The 20,440-nt window shown below is 34.9% G+C and overlaps 1 protein-coding gene across 1 annotated transcript; it reads right to left on the bottom strand.

Annotated features, from left to right (window-relative positions):
- Positions 1–7,083: 7,083 nt before the first annotated feature.
- On the bottom strand, positions 7,084–7,572 carry LOC145681950 (protein GVQW3-like). The gene has a single exon (XM_081753551.1). The coding sequence runs from the start codon at positions 7,570–7,572 to the stop codon at positions 7,084–7,086; it is 489 nt and encodes a 162-aa protein (XP_081609677.1).
- Positions 7,573–20,440: the final 12,868 nt, after the last annotated feature.

The following is a 20,440-nucleotide window of genomic DNA, read 5'->3' on the forward strand; positions in this document are numbered from 1 at the left end:
TCTTTGCTGCATGCAGTTTTGTTTTAACATTTAAAAAGTTTTTGAATTTTTTTATTTGAAACATTGGTTTGACATTTTTTCGTTTGATATTTTTAGTTTAAAAATTTTTGTTTCGAAATTTTTGTTTGAAAATTTTGTTTCAAAATTTTGTTTGAAACTTTTCGTTTGAAATTTTTGTTTAAAATTTTGTTCGAAATTTTTGTTTGTAAATTTTTGATTCAATTTTTTTGTTTAAAATTTTTTGTTTCGAATTTTTTTCTGTTTAAAAATTTTTGTTTGAACAGTTTTGTTTGGAAAATTTTGTTTCAAATTTTTTTGTTTGAAAATTTTTTTCGTTTCAAAATTGTTTGAATTTTTCGTTTGAAAAATTGTTTCAAAATTTTATTTGACATTTTTAAAAGTTTGTGCACTCATTAGTAAAGAACCGGAACTGTTTAGAACAAAAACATCTGGCAACATTATGGTGCAATAGTACACGTCAGGACGTGGGGTTTGTTCTTGAAATGAAAAAACACAATTCATTGAAATGGATCATTTTATTACACTCCACATACATCCATACCAGATAGTGGTTCTGGATATTGTCGATACAATGTATTTTGAACTTCTTGCACTAGTTTGTCTTTAGCATATAATTTTAACTCCAATTGAAGTCTTTTAAGGTCTATTGCAATATCAATTGGTGGAAACTCAATGTCCATTTGATCACAAATAAACTGTTTATCAATACAGGTATGCACCCACGAACGATGTTGACAACCATCACAATATCTAGATACATGTTGTACAATATGCATCACACATTTTTCAAAATAGTACTTTTTCAGGAATATACTTGTTTTGTTGCACATTTCCACTGCATGTTTAACACTCTGAAATATGCTGATGAATTTGTTCCATTCTGTTTGCGTTAGATACACCATGTCGCGAGGGACATGGAATGTACTCTTTTTACGTAACAGCACCATCTTCTCTTCGAGGACTGTACGCAGCACCACTTCATGATTTGAGCCTAATGATTTGACTATGGTCACATTTAGCTCATCATGAAAATAATCGTTCATTTGGTCGATTCGTGAACATAATATTTGCCATTCTTCACAGGTCAGTTGTACACCAAATTGTTCTGCTTTGCCCAATCGAATCACAGGTTCAAATGTTCTAGCACTGATACCAATCATCACATGTTTTGTTTGAAATATATTTATTGGATAATAGCTTGCGAAGATGAACTCTTTATCGTTAGAAGTACACATCTTTCCTCCTGAAAAGCACTTGCTCAAATGATTTCGTGGGATGACAGTGTATTGGTTGATTTATAGAACTACGGCTGACGTCATAGGAAAGGAATGTGCTGACATTTGAATTCATGATTTCGTCACAGTTACTGACGTCATGCTGACCAACCAAATTCATACAACTATGTCTGACGTCAAACGAATGTGCTAACGTTTGAATTCATGATTTCATCACAATTGCTGACGAATCCGGCTGTGTACTAAATTCAAATTGATGACTTCGACCCAAGAATCCTCTGTAACATAAAGATACAGATCCAGTATTTAAGAAACGTAACAGTTCTTGTTGTTTTGATGCTTCCATGGGTAAATATCTTGCTGGTAAAATTATATTCTTATCATTTTCAAGTTTCACTACGATTCTTAATCCAAACTTAGTAGGGATTTTTTGGCTAGCTAAGATTCTATAAGGTACATTCTGTTGTAAATCAGTAATCTTGGTAAATGATTTCATCACGTCACGTGTGTTTAGAAACTGCAGACAAGTAGCCATGATGACGTTATCATGAATACTAACTCGAACGATACTTATATATGATCCAAAACTGATGACGTTGCATTATCATGTTCTGACGTGTACTATCGCATCATGATAAACAATGTTGCTAGAGGTTTTTGTTCTAAACAGTTCCGGTTCTTTACTAATGAGTGCACAAACTTTTAAAAATGTCAAACCAAACTGTGAAACAAAAATTTCAAACAAAAAATTTCAAACGAAAAAAATTCAAACAAAATTTTGAAACGAAAAAAAAATTCAAATAAAATTTTGAAAAAAATTCGAAACAAAAAAATTTGGAAACGAAAAATTTCAAAACAAAAATTTCGAAAAAATTTTAAACAAAAAATTTTCAAACAAAATTTTGCAACAAAAAAATTAAAAATTTTCAAACAAAAAATTTTGAAACAAATTTCAAACAAAATTCTGAAACAAAAAATTCAAACAAATTTGAAACAAGAGTTTTCAAACAAAAACTTTCAAACAAAATTTTCAAACTAAAAAAATTTACGTTTCGCGGTTAACCGTCAAACTTTATCCGGTTTTTAACTATTCGATTAACAAATAAACGGTTTTGATCATATTTATCAGCGAGTGCAAAATGTTGAACGAAACCAAGATTTTTAAATGTTAAACAAAACTAAAAACTGAATGCAGCAAAGATTTGAAAATCAGCAACCAATCAGATTGCACGAAATATAGTGATCAGCCAATCAGATTGCACGAAAGATAGTGATCAACCAATCAAATTGCATCAACAATAACTTTGCCAGTGTTGTAGCATGTATTCCCTTAAGACTATGAGTCATAAGATTCAATAAAGTTAGCTATGTATCCCTGTACACTACCTCATCAAGGTCAATCACATGGTACATCGTATTGCTTACGTTTATATTTGGCTGTAATAATCAATACCAATGACTCAATTTCATTTGACAATTCTCAAATTATCCTACAAAGTTTAAATGTATCAATGTCCTGGACTCCTAATCCCATCATAGGTCAATAACTGATCACGTGATCATACTCATATTTGACAATGATTTACCCAATGAATGAGATACTATCCAATTTTAAGAACAATTACCAATTATTGATATGACAATAAGAAATGTACCCCTCCCAAAATTAAAGATTGGTACACAAATACACCTGTGTCTTATGAAAAAGTAATAAATCCTGTAGTTATTCAATAATAAAGCCGGTCAATAACCTTTAAATTTTGAATATTTGGCCATAAGAGGAACACCAACATCTACAATGGTCCTAGAAAACGTTTACCGAATTTTATCTGATAATTCCCAAATTTAAAAGGGCACATAAACATATAAAGGTAATAAACCGTATAACGTGCTAAATACTTATCAAAGGTGTCAATAACCTCCGAAATTTGATTTTTGGTAGTTCTTTACCCATGAAAGGGAACGATGTGGACCATCCAAATTTATAGTGGTACATATTTGAAGACCTGTACGAAGATACCAAATGCTTATATTAAACAATTTCTAAAACTGAGTGGATGAGTCAAGATACCCCTCCCAAATTTTAAAGGGTGCATCAATGTACTCATGTCTTATGATAGGAAATGAACCTATGTACATGACCATATAACCATATACGGTAATAAGATCACATCAAACGGAATAAATTGGGCCAAAAACCAAACACGTGATACAACATATTGATTATGTTTATATTTTGGCAATTTTTTTACCCATGAAAAGGAACAAGGTGGATCACCCAAATTTATCATGATACATATTGAGGTCATGTACTATGATAGCGAATGCTTAAATTGAAAAATTTCCAAAATTTAAGGGTATTGGCATTGGTACCCCTCCCGGGGTGCATCAATGTACCTATGTCTTATGATAAGAAATATACCCCTATACATGACCATATAACCATATAAGGTAATAGGACCTCATCCAAGGGAATAAATTAGGTCAAAAACGAAACACGTGGTTGTACTAAAATTTGGCAATTTCGTACCCGTGAAAGGGAACGAGATGAACCACCCAAATTTATAGTAATACATGTTAGGGTCCAGTACTATAATACCAAATATATAAAATGAGCAATTTCTAAAATTTAAGGGGTGGCCAAGATACCCCTCCCAAATTTTTAAAGGGGTGCACAAATGTACCTGTCTTATGATAGGGAATAAACCCCTATACATAACTATATAACCATATAAGGTAATAAGACTACATCAAACGGGATAAATTGGGCCAAAATACCAAACACGTGGTATAACGTATTGGTTACGTTTATATTTTGGCAATTTTGTACCCCTAAAAGGGAACGAAGTGGACCACCCAAATTATTCATAATACATGTTAGGGTCCAGTACTGTAATACCAAATGTTGAAATTGGGCAATTTCCAAAATTTAAGGGGTGGGCCAAGGTACCGCTCCCAGAGTACACAAATGTACCTATGTCTTATGAAAGGAAATAAACCCCTATACATAACCATATAACCATATAAGGTAATAGGACCTCATCCAAGGAGATAAATTAGGTCAAAAACCAAACACGTGGTATAACGTATTGCTTACGTTTATATTTTGGAAATTGTGTACCCCTAAAAGGGAACGAGGTGGACCACCCAAATTTATCATAATACATGTTAGGGTCCAGTACTATAATACCAAATGTTGAAATTGGACAATTTCCAAAATTTAAGGGGTGGGCCAAGGTACCCCTCCCAAATTTTTCAAGGGGTGCATTAATATACCCATATATTATAAAAGCTAATGGACCCCTGTATACGCCCATATAACCATATAGGGTAATAACACCTCATCAAAGGGGATAAATTAGGTCAAAAACCCCCGAAATTTGATTTTTTGGCAATTTTTTACACATGAAAGGGAACGACATAGACCCCCCAATACTGATAGAGGTACATACTATGGTCCTAGGCTACCACACCCAATTTTTAGATTTGGCAATTTCCAAAATTTAAGGGGGTGGGCCAATGTACCCCTCCCGGGGGTGCATTAATATACCTATGTCTTATGAAAGGGAATGGACCCCTGTATACGCCCATATAACTATATAAGGTAATAGGACCTCATCCAAGGGGATAACTTAGGTCGAAACCAAACACGTGGTTGTACTAAAATTTGGCAATTTTGTACCCCTAGAAGGGAACGAGGTGGACCATCCAAATTTATCATAATACATATTAGGGTCCTGTACTATAATACCCAATGTTTAAATTGGTCAATTTCCAAAATTTAAGGGGTGGGCCAAGGTACCCCTCCCAAATTTTTCAAGGGGTGCATTAATATACACTTGTGTTATGAAAGGGAATGGACCCCTGTATACGCCCATATAACTATATAAGGTAATAACACCTCATCAAAGGGAATAAATTAGGTCAAAAACCCCCGAAATTTGATTTTTGGCAATTTTTTTCCCATAAAAGGGAACGACATAGACACCCAATACTAATAGAGGTACATACTATGGTCCTAGGCTACTATACCAAATTTTTAGATTTGACAATATCCAAAATTTAAGGGGTGTGGTCCTATGTACCCCTGCCAAAAATTAGGGGGGTGGGCCATGGTACCCCTGCCAAAATTTAGAGGGGGTGGTCCTATGTACCCCTAGGTCATTGACCCCGGGCCAAGGTCATTGACCTTTGACCTATGACGTCATAAAGGTCAATTCGCGCCAACGCGGACCACTACTACTATCACTTAGATGACAATCCTGCCGATGGTCTGTTAGCGAAGCTGGTAAAAAAGTCTTAACTCCAAAAAAATGATTTTATTTATAGGATACATCCCTGAACAGCGAAAACCACTGGTGATATTTGATATGCTGAAGGCACGCGCGGATAGATAGTTCCCAACACTTCGGCCACAGTATAAATATAAAAATGTTTCTCCTGGTTATTATGTAAACATTATTTTACAGCTTGGTTATAAAAACATTTAAAAGGACCGTAAATCCAGTGGTTGTAGTTTTCTTGAAATATGCGGATGGGGAGTCAGCATCACAACTCCAGCTTCAGAAGCCATCTCAACAGCCTCGACAGATAAGTGGGTTTCATAGTTATCGATGTGATCATTGGCTACAGTTGTTGTTATGTAGTTAGTCTCTCCCCTTCATCCTCACTAAACACACTGTGAACATTATATTTCACACTATACTCAAATGTTTCTTTTCCTGACTCTAAAATATTTCAGATGTCGGGATAAAGTAGCTAAAGACACTTGGTAAACTTTGCAAACTTAACGAATTGAAATACGCTCCCCAGACTCGGGAGTGACTGCTATAATTGCGTTCTTGATTGAATTTAGGTTAATGGCAGGCCTTTTTTTTCCTGTCTTGCTTCTTGGCATTTCGATTCCTGCAACGATAATAAAAGAATGTTCAAAAATTACACTTGACAATGAGTTCATGTACCTTGGAACATGTTCCAAAGTACAAGATATGTTTCTGTTTCATGGTAATACAAGAGGCTGTAGACAATTACCAAAATGGCGCCATAATGGTAACACTACATCCAGAGTAGAAAAACAAGTCACGAAAATACGTAATTCCCCTGAACTAATAGATTATTACAGATGATACCAACAACAAACAGTAATTGCACTAAAAAGCAATATTTCAATTTCTAAATAGTTCGTTTTATCCCTGAAAAAAATCTTTTCACTTTCAAAAATCACAGACGCTTCTGAGCTCAACGAAAGCCACGATGGCACCGTCTGACAATGTCAAAGCATCATACAGGGTTCATTATGAAAGTAATGAGAATTGCTTTAGAAAAACTTGTATTGTTCCGATTGTTACAAATCTTTAAAATTCCTCAAAATACGCTCCTTCTGCATCGATACACTTCTGGAGACGTGTTTTCCACGCCTGGAAAGCATCTTTAAAGTCCTCGGCTGGAATGGCTTTTAAAAACCTTGTAACATGGGGTTGAATGTTCTGCACGGAGTCCCAGTGTTTTCCTTTGAGGTGTTTCTTCAAACGGGGAAACAAAAAAGTCACTAGGAGCCAGGTCAAGATTATAGGGGGTGGGAGACCACGGGTTCTGCTCCGGGCCAGGAAGTTGACGACGTTGAAGGCGGTGTGACTTGGTGCATTGTCGTGATGGAGTTCCATTGAGTCTTTGATGTCACTTCGAACGCGGGCGACCCTGCGTTTCAGTCTCTTGAGCACTTCTAGATAAAATCCTGCGTTGACAGGTTGTCCTGGTGGCACAAACTCGAAATGGATGATTCCTCGAACGTCGAAGACAATGAGCATGGTTTTGATTCGGGATTTGCTCATGCGCGCCTTTTTGGGGTGGGGGAGGATGAGGTGTGCCGCTCCGCACTCTGCCTTTTGGATTCTGGATCGTATTCGAACATCCAGGATTCGTCTCCAGTTACGACCGAGTCTAAAAAGTCCGGATCACTTTCACAAAATGCCAACAACTCCTTGCAGCGCAAAACTCGAAGTTCTTTTTGTTCGTTCGTCAACACCTTCGGCACAAGCTTCACACAGACTTTTCGCATTTGCAGGTCCTCCGCCACTATCCCATGTACCGCAAAAGTTGACATGTTTAGGGTATCCGCGATTTGTTGAATGCTCACACGCCGGTCTGAGCGCAACACTTCACGCACACGGTTAACGTTGTCGTCGGTCCTGGCCGTTGTTGGGCTTCCAGAACGGGGCTCGTCGGCGACCTCCTCCCGACCCTCCTTGAACGACTTGTGCCATTTTCCGACCTGGGATCTTGACAAACACTCCTGCTTGTAGGCCTCTTTCAGCATCTGGTAAGTTTCCGTAGGATTATTACCCAACTTGACGCAAAATTTTATGACGTAGTGTTGTTAGAGCGAACCTTCCATCACGCCGTGTTACAACTTGTAAAAACGTGCTTCACGCAGAACGACATCCACACGCTGTCACTGCTCGCAGCAGACTGACTCCGGGCGCGTTTGGAAGGACAGACCACCCACTACTTTTTCCGCGTCGGCAGCGCGCGCGGCGGTGGATTGTTGAGTCAGGGTAGCATCATGCTCATTACTTTCATAATGAACCCTGTATAGTTAATTGAATCACCACTAGATAGTACAGGAACTCAGAAACATGCGAGTGTTCCAAGGTACACTATGCTCAAGGTACAACGGTTTTCCCTATATGCACAATAATTCGTGTTTGGGGTACTATATAGTTCAAATCCGCTACTTTAAAATCACAACCTCGCTACTTTTTATTCTTCGGATCTGGCAATACTGGTTGATGGTCAGACTAGAGCCTTTCTATTTGATCTGTGCCCCTTCTGGCGCTGCAGTCGATGTGTGCTTTCCCGTACCTCCCTCAAAAGAGGAGGGCCAAGTTGTTGCGGCCGAGATCTTTCAATTGTTAGATGCGGAAGCGTTGCCAAAACGAATTATTTCACGGACTTCGCTCTCCTCTATCTTGTTAGCCCTTCTAAGTAGCCTACAATCTTCACTCGTCAAGACCAAATGATTGAATGACAAATTGGCAACACTGCTGAGGTCATTCACTTCTTTTCCGTAAGGAAAGGGAGAATTTCCTCCGTCAGAGGGGGTAGGGGTGGGGCCGAAGTATAGTTCTCATACTTCCCGAGTGCATAGATGAGATAGACAGGCTCTAACTCCCAATCGCTTGGCAGGCACGTGCGCCATTTTGTTTCCTCTCCATAAGCGTATGAATAATGGGACGTCAAAAACTGCAGGGACGTTTTTGTTAACGTATGTGGGGAACTGACTAGGTTAAGGCGGTTGGTACCTCTTCGCTGAGTCGAGTTTTCCCCTATCTAATAACATTGTAACTTTTTCCGTGTTTTTTTCAGCAAGCAATGAACAAATCCTTACAAAAATTTGCATGGAGTCAGGTCGATAACAAAGGATTCATTATATGGGCTTATAATTTTACTAAATGCCTCCAATTAAGTTATTCATTCCCCCCTTTTTTTCATGTGAAGATTTGCAACAACGCATTGACGACACTGCGTTCTCTCTTCTAGCAGGTTGCGGCGAGTATCTCAGGGTTACTTTTAGTTTAAACATTGTCCACAGCTGTGAGACCCCTTTCAACAATGACATATTTATGGCATTTTAGTGAGAAGGCGTTGGAGTACGTTTTCTTTGCTGAAAGGAGAAAAAAGTAAAAACAGCGAGAACAAATCCATTCTTCTTTTACCTTAGCTTTTCCCCAGTCAAGTATAGACAGTTATAAGCAATTAGAAGCTAACTATCTCTATTGAATAAAGATAGTATACGAAAATGAATGTCACTTTATTATTATTATTACTTTTTTTTCGAAACATGAATAGACATACCTTTCTTGACTCCAAGTAATAGCATGTTAATAACCTTGTAACTTGCCCATTCTATCTATATATGAGGTATTTATTAGTAAATTTGTAATCTGATAAAAGAAAACTACTTTTATAGTAACGTATCTTGCTAAGAGAAATATTTGTATTTTATTTATCTATTATATTTCAATTTAAAATAAATTGTATGGTTTGTAACAACAAATAGTGCTCAAAATAGTACAAAATAAAATCTATTACCAGTCAACTTTAGATAGATCAAACATAATAATGAACAACACCAGTATATATTGTATAATTTATTTTTATGTATTTTTATATTAATATAAAAGGTGTACAATGAGAATTTAGAAAATCAGTTGATTTACTGAAGATTTGTTTAAATCTATTTTATAGAATCTTTTAGGTTTGTTTAATTATATTCTTGTTAATTGCAGATTTTTTTTTAAAAAAGACCTCTTTTTAATCTATATTTGTATTTTTTCTTTACTCACTCATGAAGTATACCCAGAACTTTTATCAATTTTTCAAAGTTGATTCTTAGATAAGTTTCGAGAGTTGTCAGCAAAATTTCCTTAGCATCTTATTTGAACTGCTTTTTGAAATGGAATGCGTACGTTTAGAGAATTTGTGGTTTGATCTTACAATGTACATAGTATAATACGGCGTGAAAATAACATTTGAAACCAAATTATTTTTTTAAAAATTATACATGAAATGAAAGTTAAATTTTAAAAAGCTATGACATATTCATTGTATAAATAAATGTGAAACGTTAGTGTTTTGTTTGATTTATTTATATTGATTGAAGTCAATACTTGGAGTGTAACTTTGGCCACCTATCGACAAAATTAAAAAGTGGTAGAACAGTATAATTTAAGCAAATTACTCACTTGATTTGAGACATAATTTTGGAGGGGAAGGATAGAAATTTTACTAATAACTTTTTTTTATTTAACTTTTTCTGTATTTATGTTTAGCGTGGCCTTGTGAATTTTGTTTACCGTTTTTTCAAAGTAGAAGCTTGCCTAGGGATTTTGGAGTATGCTCATAGATATTTAAATTGTGAACAGTGCTTTGCTGATATTTAGCATTTTGATTATACTGCTTGTTTATTTAGTTTTCTAATAACTTCATTTACATATTGTTGTGGCTTGATGTAACAAAGTATTCCATCATATATTTTTATATGTAAACGGTAATGTTTTAGTTTAATATGTATGACGTTGACAAATTGGTGTACTTCAACAAAACAAAGCCCTATATTTTAAAACGAAGCATGAAAAAATAGTGCATAAAATTAAAATTATTTTGTTAATAATATGTGTTGTACCTATAGATGGAATTTCGCGTTCACCATCTGAAAAAAATAATCATAATTAGAGTGCGTAAGTTACATGGTTATTGTTAGCAGGTAACACTAATAAGTCCGTATTCCTTGTCAAGAAACAGACCCTATTCATATTTCGAAAAGTAATAATAAGAAAATGACGTTTGTATCTACATTAACAGTACATATTTCATCATGTATAGATGTTTTCTTGTGTAGTAAAAGAATCCCTGATACTACACTTTACTTTCTCCTACAAATGTACTCTGTTAGAAGGGTAATGTGTTGTCAGTTCTTCAGTTTCCCAATTCCCTCACGATACTGAATCAATTCCGAAAACTCTGTCATCACTAGGAATAGAATTCGATAGCATTCACACTAAGAACATATTTGTATAACAAAAAAAGTTTATTTCTAAATTTCCTTCGTATGTGGTAAAAATAAAAGCATAAACATTCTATACTACTATTCACAGTTTCAAATACATACAAATAAATAAATACATACATATATAATTATTCCAAAATGCTATATCCACTATTTACCTGTTTCCGTGAGGTTACAAAAGTCAAAGAGCACTGTGTTTTCAATATGAAAACCCCACTGATGTCGACAGCGCGGCCAATCTAGCGGTCAGGGAAACAAATCAGCAAGGAGGAACCGATGAGGTGGCCACACATTTTAATTAAGTTATTAGTGTCAAAGCTGCAGTGATATTCCCTGCTCGTTACAACCTTTTGTGCCACGGATTTATTATTATTATTATTATTATTATTATTATTATTATTATTATTATTATTATTATTATTATTATTATTATTATTATTATTATTATTATTACTATTATTCACACAGGAAATTTAGAAATAAAATTAAATCTGTATGTTTTACGTCCCACAGTTATGCCGGCTAGGCTAAAGGAAACGGTGATGATAAGTAATGAATGAAATGGTGGAATGAAGAAAGTAAGAGGAAACTGAAGAACCCCGAGAAAACTCACGCAGATGGTGTTTATCCACCACAAAGTTCACTTGGCGCGAGCTATGCACCACAAGTGAACGCTCTACCACTAAGCCACCGCGGCCCCCATACAGGAAACTTATCCGGTATCGTCTGCTAATTTATATTTGTATGACCAATCATCAGGTGTAAGACTGAAATATGTGAGATGCAAGGAGCACCTTGCTAGTTTTGAAAGTAACTACAAAAACTCCGAATGAGACTGGACGAATATACTAAAAGCAATAGGTTCAGCAAAGAAAATAAAGAGCACCCACTCCTTCTCAGTGCCATAAATATGTCCTCGAAAAAGACGAGAGGGCTAGAAAATTTCATTCTACAGATGTGATATGAACAGAAGTTAAAAACCTGTTTTAAATGGCTAGCCCAAATTTCCCGCACGCTGCTAACACAAACAGAGAGAAACAGATCGCACTGTTGCAAATCTTCACATGAAAAAAAAGGGAGAATAAATAACTTGATTGGAGGCATTTAGTAAAATTATAAGCTCATATAATGAATCCTTTATTATCGACCTGACTGCATGCAAATTTTTGTAAGAATTTGTTCATTGCTTGCTGAGAAAAACACGAAACAAGTCCCAATGTTATTAGATAGGGGAAAACTCGACTCAGCGAAGAGGTACCAACCGCCTTAATTGGCAGTTTTTCTTTCTTCGGTAGGAGTTCGCACGGGCGTCTCTGGCAGGGGGGACGAGGGGAACCCGTACCCCAATATTTTGAAGTAAAAAGTGTTCGATATTCCATTCTAATTTAATTTATTTACTAACGACAGAATACATTATATATTTATTTGGAATATAATATTCAGGGTATGAAACGATTATAACAGAGTACTTAATATATCTCAAGGGGTCCGTGAAGGTAAGCAGAAAGTTAACAAATGGAATCCAAGATAATATGCAGGTTGGGGTAAGTACTATTATTTAAATCACTTTCTTTGATGACCCCCCCCAATTTTACATGCTAGAAAGGCCAGTGGGAGTTCGGATCTCTAATTAGACGTCACGACTGTCCCCTCTGCTGACGAATTGCGAATGAAGCTATCCGTTCATAGACACCTGAAACTTCCTGTATTAATTCATATAAAATTAACTTGTTCAATGTTAATCATCTATTTCATTCTGCACATCATATTTCGTACTCTGTTCAATTAAAAATGTGTGAGCAGACAAACTTAGGCAACTTTGTATACCCAAGTATTGAAGTTTTTTTTTAATTCGTATTGTTGCTTTTTTTTTATGTTACAGTCGTTTGGAAATTACCTTATAGCTCAAATGTCGTAATCGCGGGGTGATTACAGGCTGGGCTACTGTGACCAGTGCAAACTATGACTCTGTGGGTACTAATATTTACGGATGACACGATTGACTACAGATCACCTCTGGAAACACACTTCTGGCCTTTGAAAATCATTTGACTTAAAATTGAACGAGAGATCTCCCAAGTGAGTTTGTTTCTTTGTATGGTCCGAGACAAGGTTTTAGGACCTGAACGATGGTTAACTTCAACAGTGCTTGTCACTGTAATAGCCGGATTGTAGACTAATCTAAAACCGCCGTTGGGAGTCAACTTGATTCTTAAGATATTCAAGCCCTGTTGAGAGTAAATGATTTTTTGTGTTGGCAATATATATGTGATTTAACCTGTTTCGCAGTGTGCTTTCTCATGAGAAGTTAGAAAGAAAGGAAGTGACTGAATATCTATTACAAATTAGTACACAAAACGTTTGAAAATGAGATTGCATATGAACGTAAATTGTGAATGAACACAATGTATACCGAAGTTCGTTAGACATAAGTGAAAGTTAATCAGTATGTACACTTGACGGCGACAGCAAAACATTTTTCACAGCAGACAGGTCTTATTCTGTTCGTTGAACAGTTGAAATTCATTTTTCTTTCGTTTTGTGGACAGCACTGGAACAATTAGAGGACATTCGTTATGCAAAGCACTAGCAGGTAGTTCATCCACCAGCGCAAGAATAAATCCTCGGCATGAAATTGTGGAGCTCGAGGGCTCCATGAAAAGTATCCAAGCAAGCACTGAGTGCGGTAATGTCAAGAACGTTGTAAAATACATGAACAGATCACCTGCGAGTTCCACATCTTGTACTTTTCCAGCAACTGGTCTGCAACATGTATGCCACATTTAGTACCATTGTAGTAAGTGATACAGTGTTCGGCTTCTTTGCACCCTTAACTTGACTCGTTTGTGAGCATGATGCTAAGAATGACGACATTCTTTTTGCTCTTCCACCGTGTATATCGTGGCGTTGAGGTGGTACGTTCAACGGGAGGTAATTCTCTCTTGTTCAGACGCATTGTCCAAATATTTTGTTCCGCGAAAAGTTCATTTGCAGATTTCACAGAAACAGAAAAGGTATCCGTAGTGACATGCCGTTGGGGATATAGATGTGGTTCCAGTAATGTGAGTAACATTCCCAATTTGTACATTATCGGACCGCTCTTCATCACTGCCCAAATGCAGATAGCCACCAAATACATTGTTGCTAGCCTGGACATGATAAAAAAAAATTAAAAAATACTTGTGCGGCATATTTAGCTTATATTGAATAAATATGAATTTCAGTTTGCATGGCAACAACTGTCCATCAACGGTTACTTGACTATAACACAAATAACAGTTTTCCATAAGTTTATACAAAGTGTCAGAAGCGAGAGCAAATTCGTTCGTGTCCAGGTGCTTAGCTTCGGAAATCAAACCTGAGATACCATATGATTTCAAGGAATTGATTGTGTGACAGTTCCTTTGAGCACAGATTGTCCCTAATTCTTGTTCTGCATCTGCTAAAAGTTTTGAATAATCTAGTGCATCGGAACTGATCTATGTTTCATTATTGATTCATTCACTATCAAACGCCAGGCTGAAGCAGGATTTGATCTGTCGCAGCTTCAGTACGCGAGCGAAACGTACTTTATAATTTCAACTTCAGAATTAACAATATGTGAGTGGTCACACGTGAATAAACAACAAACATATTAAGACTCTCTTTAATTTTTAGCTGCAGTCAGAGCCATGGGGTAGCCAGTACTTTAAATAATAGAGACGAATTTGATATCCCAGTTTATTTGTAGAAGGTAAAGTTACAGTTGAAGTCCGTCGGTGAATTTAGACTTACAAATGCTGAAAAAGAGATTGACCGACGGGCTCCCAAGTTACATAGTACGGCGTGTGTCTACGAAGTTACTTCAGTTTTTGGAGACACATCACATTTATAGTAAATACAAAAAAAACGTGACAAGTTTCTGCAATTTACGTCAGATCTTATGACTATTTTGTACTTTGGTCACCAATGTTAACTTTCCATATACACCCTTTTGTGCACCCAACACTATAGCTGCGTGCGCACATAGACTCTATGTATTTTACCTTTTCGTACACATTTTTGTTATATTAAAATAAATACAAAACACTGATATTCAGTGCGTACGTCCTCATCACGTGTAAGGCCTGGCGACCATTTCCTAACAAACATATCCAAAAACTTCTCTCATATAATGTTCTGAATTACCCCTTTGACTTTGTCTCACCCTTGAAGTCTCCCCTACGATATCCAATGTTAATAGGAATTTTCCATTGAGAATATTCTATCATTGGGATTTAAGAACACACAAAACACATATTAAACAGACGAAATAAACGAAACATACATATATACAATATAAACAATTGGTAACTTCTCAATTAAGAAGGAGAAATCGGCCGTCCTTTTAACAACCCATAGCATAATTAAATATGATTAACCAACAACAAGAATCACATAATATTCAATTAAAGATAAGAAAAAGAAAAATACAATAAGATACTCGGCTCTTACATCTCTCTCCCATTAATTTAGGAAATTTGTTATCTATGCAAATTTCCGTAGGCAATATCGTTTTATTCAAGTTTACTCTTCCTTTTATATTTAATAATTTACCTTTTCAGTTTGAAATGCTGCAACATTAAGGTTTGAAGCATCTCCCTCAGTTTTTTGCAGTACTTCTCGCATATGCACTTATATATCTTAACTCATTACGAGAACTAAATTCATTTATTATGTATAGTTTCATATATACCTGTGGCAATAATCGTCCATTTTTTAAACAAGACGTTATTGGGGCAAGAATAATACAATAAAATCAATTAAAATATTACTAGTGATCAGTAGGTCACCAAAACTGGAATAACTACACCCGCGTATAATATCTTACACTGTTGGTATGTTTCTTATTTTTTCTGTATGTTATACTCTGGTAACTAGTATGCTTTAGGTCTAAAACCGGTTTACTGTATTATGAATACATTTGTCTTTCAATTATATTAGTATGGAATATTTGGAAACCTTTTGCACAGTAATCATTTCGTAAACTATACAATCCACATCTAATTTCAATATTCCGGTACTAACTACAATCACATCGTACTGTTCATGTGCTGTATGAACTACGATTCTTTTTACGGTTTTAGAAATAACATATGACATTATATTTCAGCGTGAGAAAAATACACTCACTCACTCGTATTGTGTTACAGCTTGGTGAATTGGCAAATTCTTTTGTAATTTAGCTTCGCATTCTGATATAAATAGGTGACTATAAAGGAAAGGTTCAATTTACAGTCCAACCAATATAAGGAATAGAAACACATTATTCATATTAGCCTACTTTTATCTAGCTAAGCAGAGGGTTGCCTCAACTGATTCCAAAACCATGTATTACTTTGAAGGTAGAATAAACAAAAACGAAGCAGTCAAAGATAGTTTAATTATATACAATAAGATACTATCTCAAGATGCAATACCTATAACAGTAAAAATCCATAATCATATCTGGAAGCAACTGGCAACAATAATTCCACCCTAAGTACGTATACTGGAGTAGAACTATTCTTGGATTGTTTCAATACATCTTTAATGCTAGTTATCTGTTGTTAAATTACTTTTCTTTTACATTTAGAACAGCTTTTAAGAAACTTCCTACTTTAGAAACAATTCTTTTAAATACATTTTGATGGAAGGAATAACATCTTTAAGTTAGTTTCCAAATTCGATAATTCTGTAATATTCTGTTTCGATTTAAGTTAAAGAAATCAACAACATTCTCGAAACTATTTTTGTTTCAAAACTTGTTCATTCTGAGCAACATTTGCAAATGCTATTTAAGGTAGAGGTTACGAGAACCAATTGTTCTGTACTTAGCTTTTAACAATCAAACTTTTCTGGTCCTAATATTTATTTTACTATTGTGTTGTGTTATATTACTAGTAATATATATTATCTAGTAATATAACTACTATTGTGTTATATTACTAGATAAACACCTCCTTTATCTAGAATATCAAACAGTACCTTATACGCTTCTGCAATCAACTGAACACAGCTTTCCTCTTACTGCAAGTCCGTCGATACTACTAGGAATACCTCATTTTGGCAAATTTCACTTATCCATTCTACCAACGTAATTATTTATTTGTCAAATATGATTTGTCTAATTAACAAGGCTTATTTCACAAGGACGACAATTTCAGTTTAAGCACCATGTATTGCACAAATTCAAACACTTGATCGAGGACAGTAAGATTTATATAGGAACATGTTTAATATTTTTCTTACAACCTTACTAAATTTCTGCAAGATTGTCCTAGTTCTGTAGTTGAATTCCCTTCTCAACATTCCTTTCTGTAGAACACACAAAATGGCGACTATACGAAATAGAAAGACAATTTCCATCTACTTGAAGTACTCAATCCGTCGCTTCTTGCCTTTCTCATTGAATTATGCAGTTCAATTCTTTGGACTGTATACGGACCACGCCAAATGTGCCTAACGTTTTTTGAAGTACTCCACGTACTATGTCATTATAAACCAATACCTTAAGTTAAAATAGATAAAAATTACAGGATTCTTCCACTAGACTGAATTAATTGTTTTCAAGCATTAATGTATTCTTTATATTTCGCTCCCTAAAATCTTGATAAAAATTTCCTTACGCGAAATGTTCTTCAATAAGAATTATTTGCAATAATCCTTGATTACTTGCAACTCTCGCAAACAACATTTCGAGTGATTATAGAAAATTGGAGTGTGCACAATCACTTCATGCACAAATACGGCATACTTTATTCATTGGTACGCCAATACGCAATGTCAAAGAAACTGAACTAAAAAGACATAACTACATTCTAGAGTGCCATTACTCCAAGACATGTTATTTCTTTTGTATTACAATTAGTGAAGCATTTATTAAATTTTAGTCTACTACATGATTTTCAAAGTTTAAGCTACAGTCTACCATCTTGGCTAGACAAGGGAGTGACTACTACATGTTTCGACAAATTATTTTGCCTGTGAATAAATATATTTCCATTGACATTGTCGGGAAGAATTCTCATTATATTTAAGATACACTTTTTTTTAAATACCGCGGTGAAGTTTCGAATATAACTATTCGCATTTTTACTTATCATCAGTGTTTTTTATTTCACTGACGAGAATAAGAGGATTTCTTACTGTTGCAATTTTTCTTTAGTTTGTACCAAAAATTCAGGCTATCAAGAATCGTAAATAAACTTATCTAATCTTATTATTATTATTTGTCTCAACCTAGCGATCATGTAAGGAGTTGATGTGAAATTCATATAAAATGGCTTGTCGTGGATCTACTTTTAATTCACCACTGTAGTACCTATGTTCTGGGGTGCATATTATGTCTTCTTTATTGTCTTTGTTTACTGGAAACCTTTTATTCCAGACACGTTTATGTATTCAGACACGTTTATTCCAGACACGTTTATTGGAGAAGCAATTTCAGTTTTACTAACTTAGAGTTAGGTTTAATTTGATATCGATGTAAGAGATCTACACGTCCTCACTGCAAATAGAACGGCGATTTTCTTTTTACTGTTAGCAGTAGTTTCAATTTACTAGTTGAATACTCTGTTAAATTAATACATGGGGAGGCATTTTCGTATTCTTTCTTGTGATAGCATGCTATTTAAGTAGCATCGGTAATAACGTAGGCCTATGGTGTCGCAAAATCCAGACTTCAAACTGCAATTGCAATACATACTTTAACAATGAAAACTTTAACAGAAGTCAATTTTCGCTTTAAGTTAATAAAATGTATTGATGTTTATAATTTATGTAACTTTTTTCTTTCAAAGGGACTGTAATGTTATTGTATTTTTCTTACGAAACGACCATAACAATGATGCAACTCTAAATATCGTCGCACTTGTTTCTTATTTAGGAAAATGGGTAATTAGAGATCTTTTCTGAAATTGGGCATTATTTTCCCTAATTTTGCTCAATCGATGGCTAAATAGACCGTGCTATAGGTCTATAATTTATGTTATTACTATTACTTTATTTATTTTTGAGAACCTTCCAGGTTCATTAATTGAAATGAATCAATCTTTGCATTAATACTAAATGATTTTGCTTCTAATGGCTTCTTTGTTTTACTAGAAGACCAGAACTGAAATTATCCTTAGCGTCTGCCTTGGAAGTTAATACAAACATTTCTACTGTAAAACCTTGTAAGGCATGTATAATACAACATAGGCGATGACCTTTATTTTTTTTAATGGGTGCCCACGCTTTACTACTTATAAGATAAATCACAACGTTTCGTACAGAACAGTGGGGCAAGATGACGAACGGGGCAAGTTAACGAATCAATCATATCTGCTAGCATGTGTATGATTTCAGGCTGGAAACTTATTTAGCAGTTGATAATCTTGAGGCTTCACACTGAGGTGGTAGTTTTACAAATACGGAGATTGAGTCTTGTACAGTAGGTATTTTTTTTTTATATCTATTTTGCAGTTTATTTTTCAGAGAAGTAAAAATATTTCTACATGTTTAGATACTTATAGAATTCATTACTTGGAATAGTGCACGAACTCACTGTTTATCATACTACTTACTGACAGAGTTTTACGACAGAACAGTCCTCCGTTTGAGAGCATGTGACTATTTTTTCCAAAAATAGCGTTGCGGGGCAAGTTGACTGAAGCCTGAGCGAGGCAAGTTGGCGATTCGTCAAGTTGCCCCATTCGCTTTAACCAAATCCTTGCTTAGAAGAAATTAATTTACCCCATTATTGATGTGTTCCTTAAAGTCAGATACAAAATAAAATAATAGTGTATTTTTTTCTTTTTATTTGCACGATGTAGTAAATTTAGTTCAAATTCCACAGTTATAATATGTAAGTTGTTGTTCTGTTCTCATCTGTAGGATATTTATTTATTTATTTTTGTGGGGTTTAGTTATAACAATTATTTTTATTTCTCCATTCCAGTTTACGCTCTTAAAGAAAATGGTAAGAAATTATAAAAGATAAAACGAAAGAGAAATGCATGGTTCATGGGACCATGAAACATTTAAAAATACTTTGAATGTTGTTAACAACGGTTTCTCGATCAATGCGGCCGTAGAAGAATATGGAGTAACGGAAGCTACGCTATGAAGATGTTATAAGAAGAAAAATCAGTTAAGTTTTCAATATGTGCAAAGTTTCAAATGGTATATTTTTAAAAAAGAAAAAAGTTGGCTACTTCCTTGTCACTTGAAAAATCGTGTTAGTCTAACCCATAAGTAGAATGAAATTATATGGGTTTTAGGCATATATTATTAATAATAATAATAATAATAATAATAATAATAATAATAATAATAATAATAATAATAATAATAATAATAATACGCAGTAGCGTTGCTAAATATTTTTTGGAGGAATTTAGCACCTTTGGGTATGGTTATGCCGAACTCACCTTTCCCTTTTCCATTTTCATCTCTCGACTCAGCCATCATCCTTTATATATAAGTGTGTGTATGCCGAGTTAGCAATCCATTTTCCTGATCTAGAAAAATAATCAAAAGAGTGGAAAGGAAAAGCTTTTAAAGAGTGTCTGCGACTCTGGCAGTATCAGCACATTTTAACGTTTGCGGTGGCGATAACTGTACCTAGCAACCCTGT

The sequence above is a fragment of the Thermobia domestica genome, chromosome 3 (genome assembly GCF_964235325.1).
Source record: "Thermobia domestica chromosome 3, izTheDome1.hap1.1, whole genome shotgun sequence".
Taxonomy (NCBI): Eukaryota; Metazoa; Arthropoda; class Insecta; order Zygentoma; family Lepismatidae; genus Thermobia; species Thermobia domestica.

What these genes read in the sequence shown, in the direction of transcription:
- LOC145681950 (XM_081753551.1), bottom strand. Translation starts at nt 7,572, where the DNA reads ATGCTGAAAGAGGCCTACAAGCAGGAGTGTTTGTCAAGATCCCAGGTC.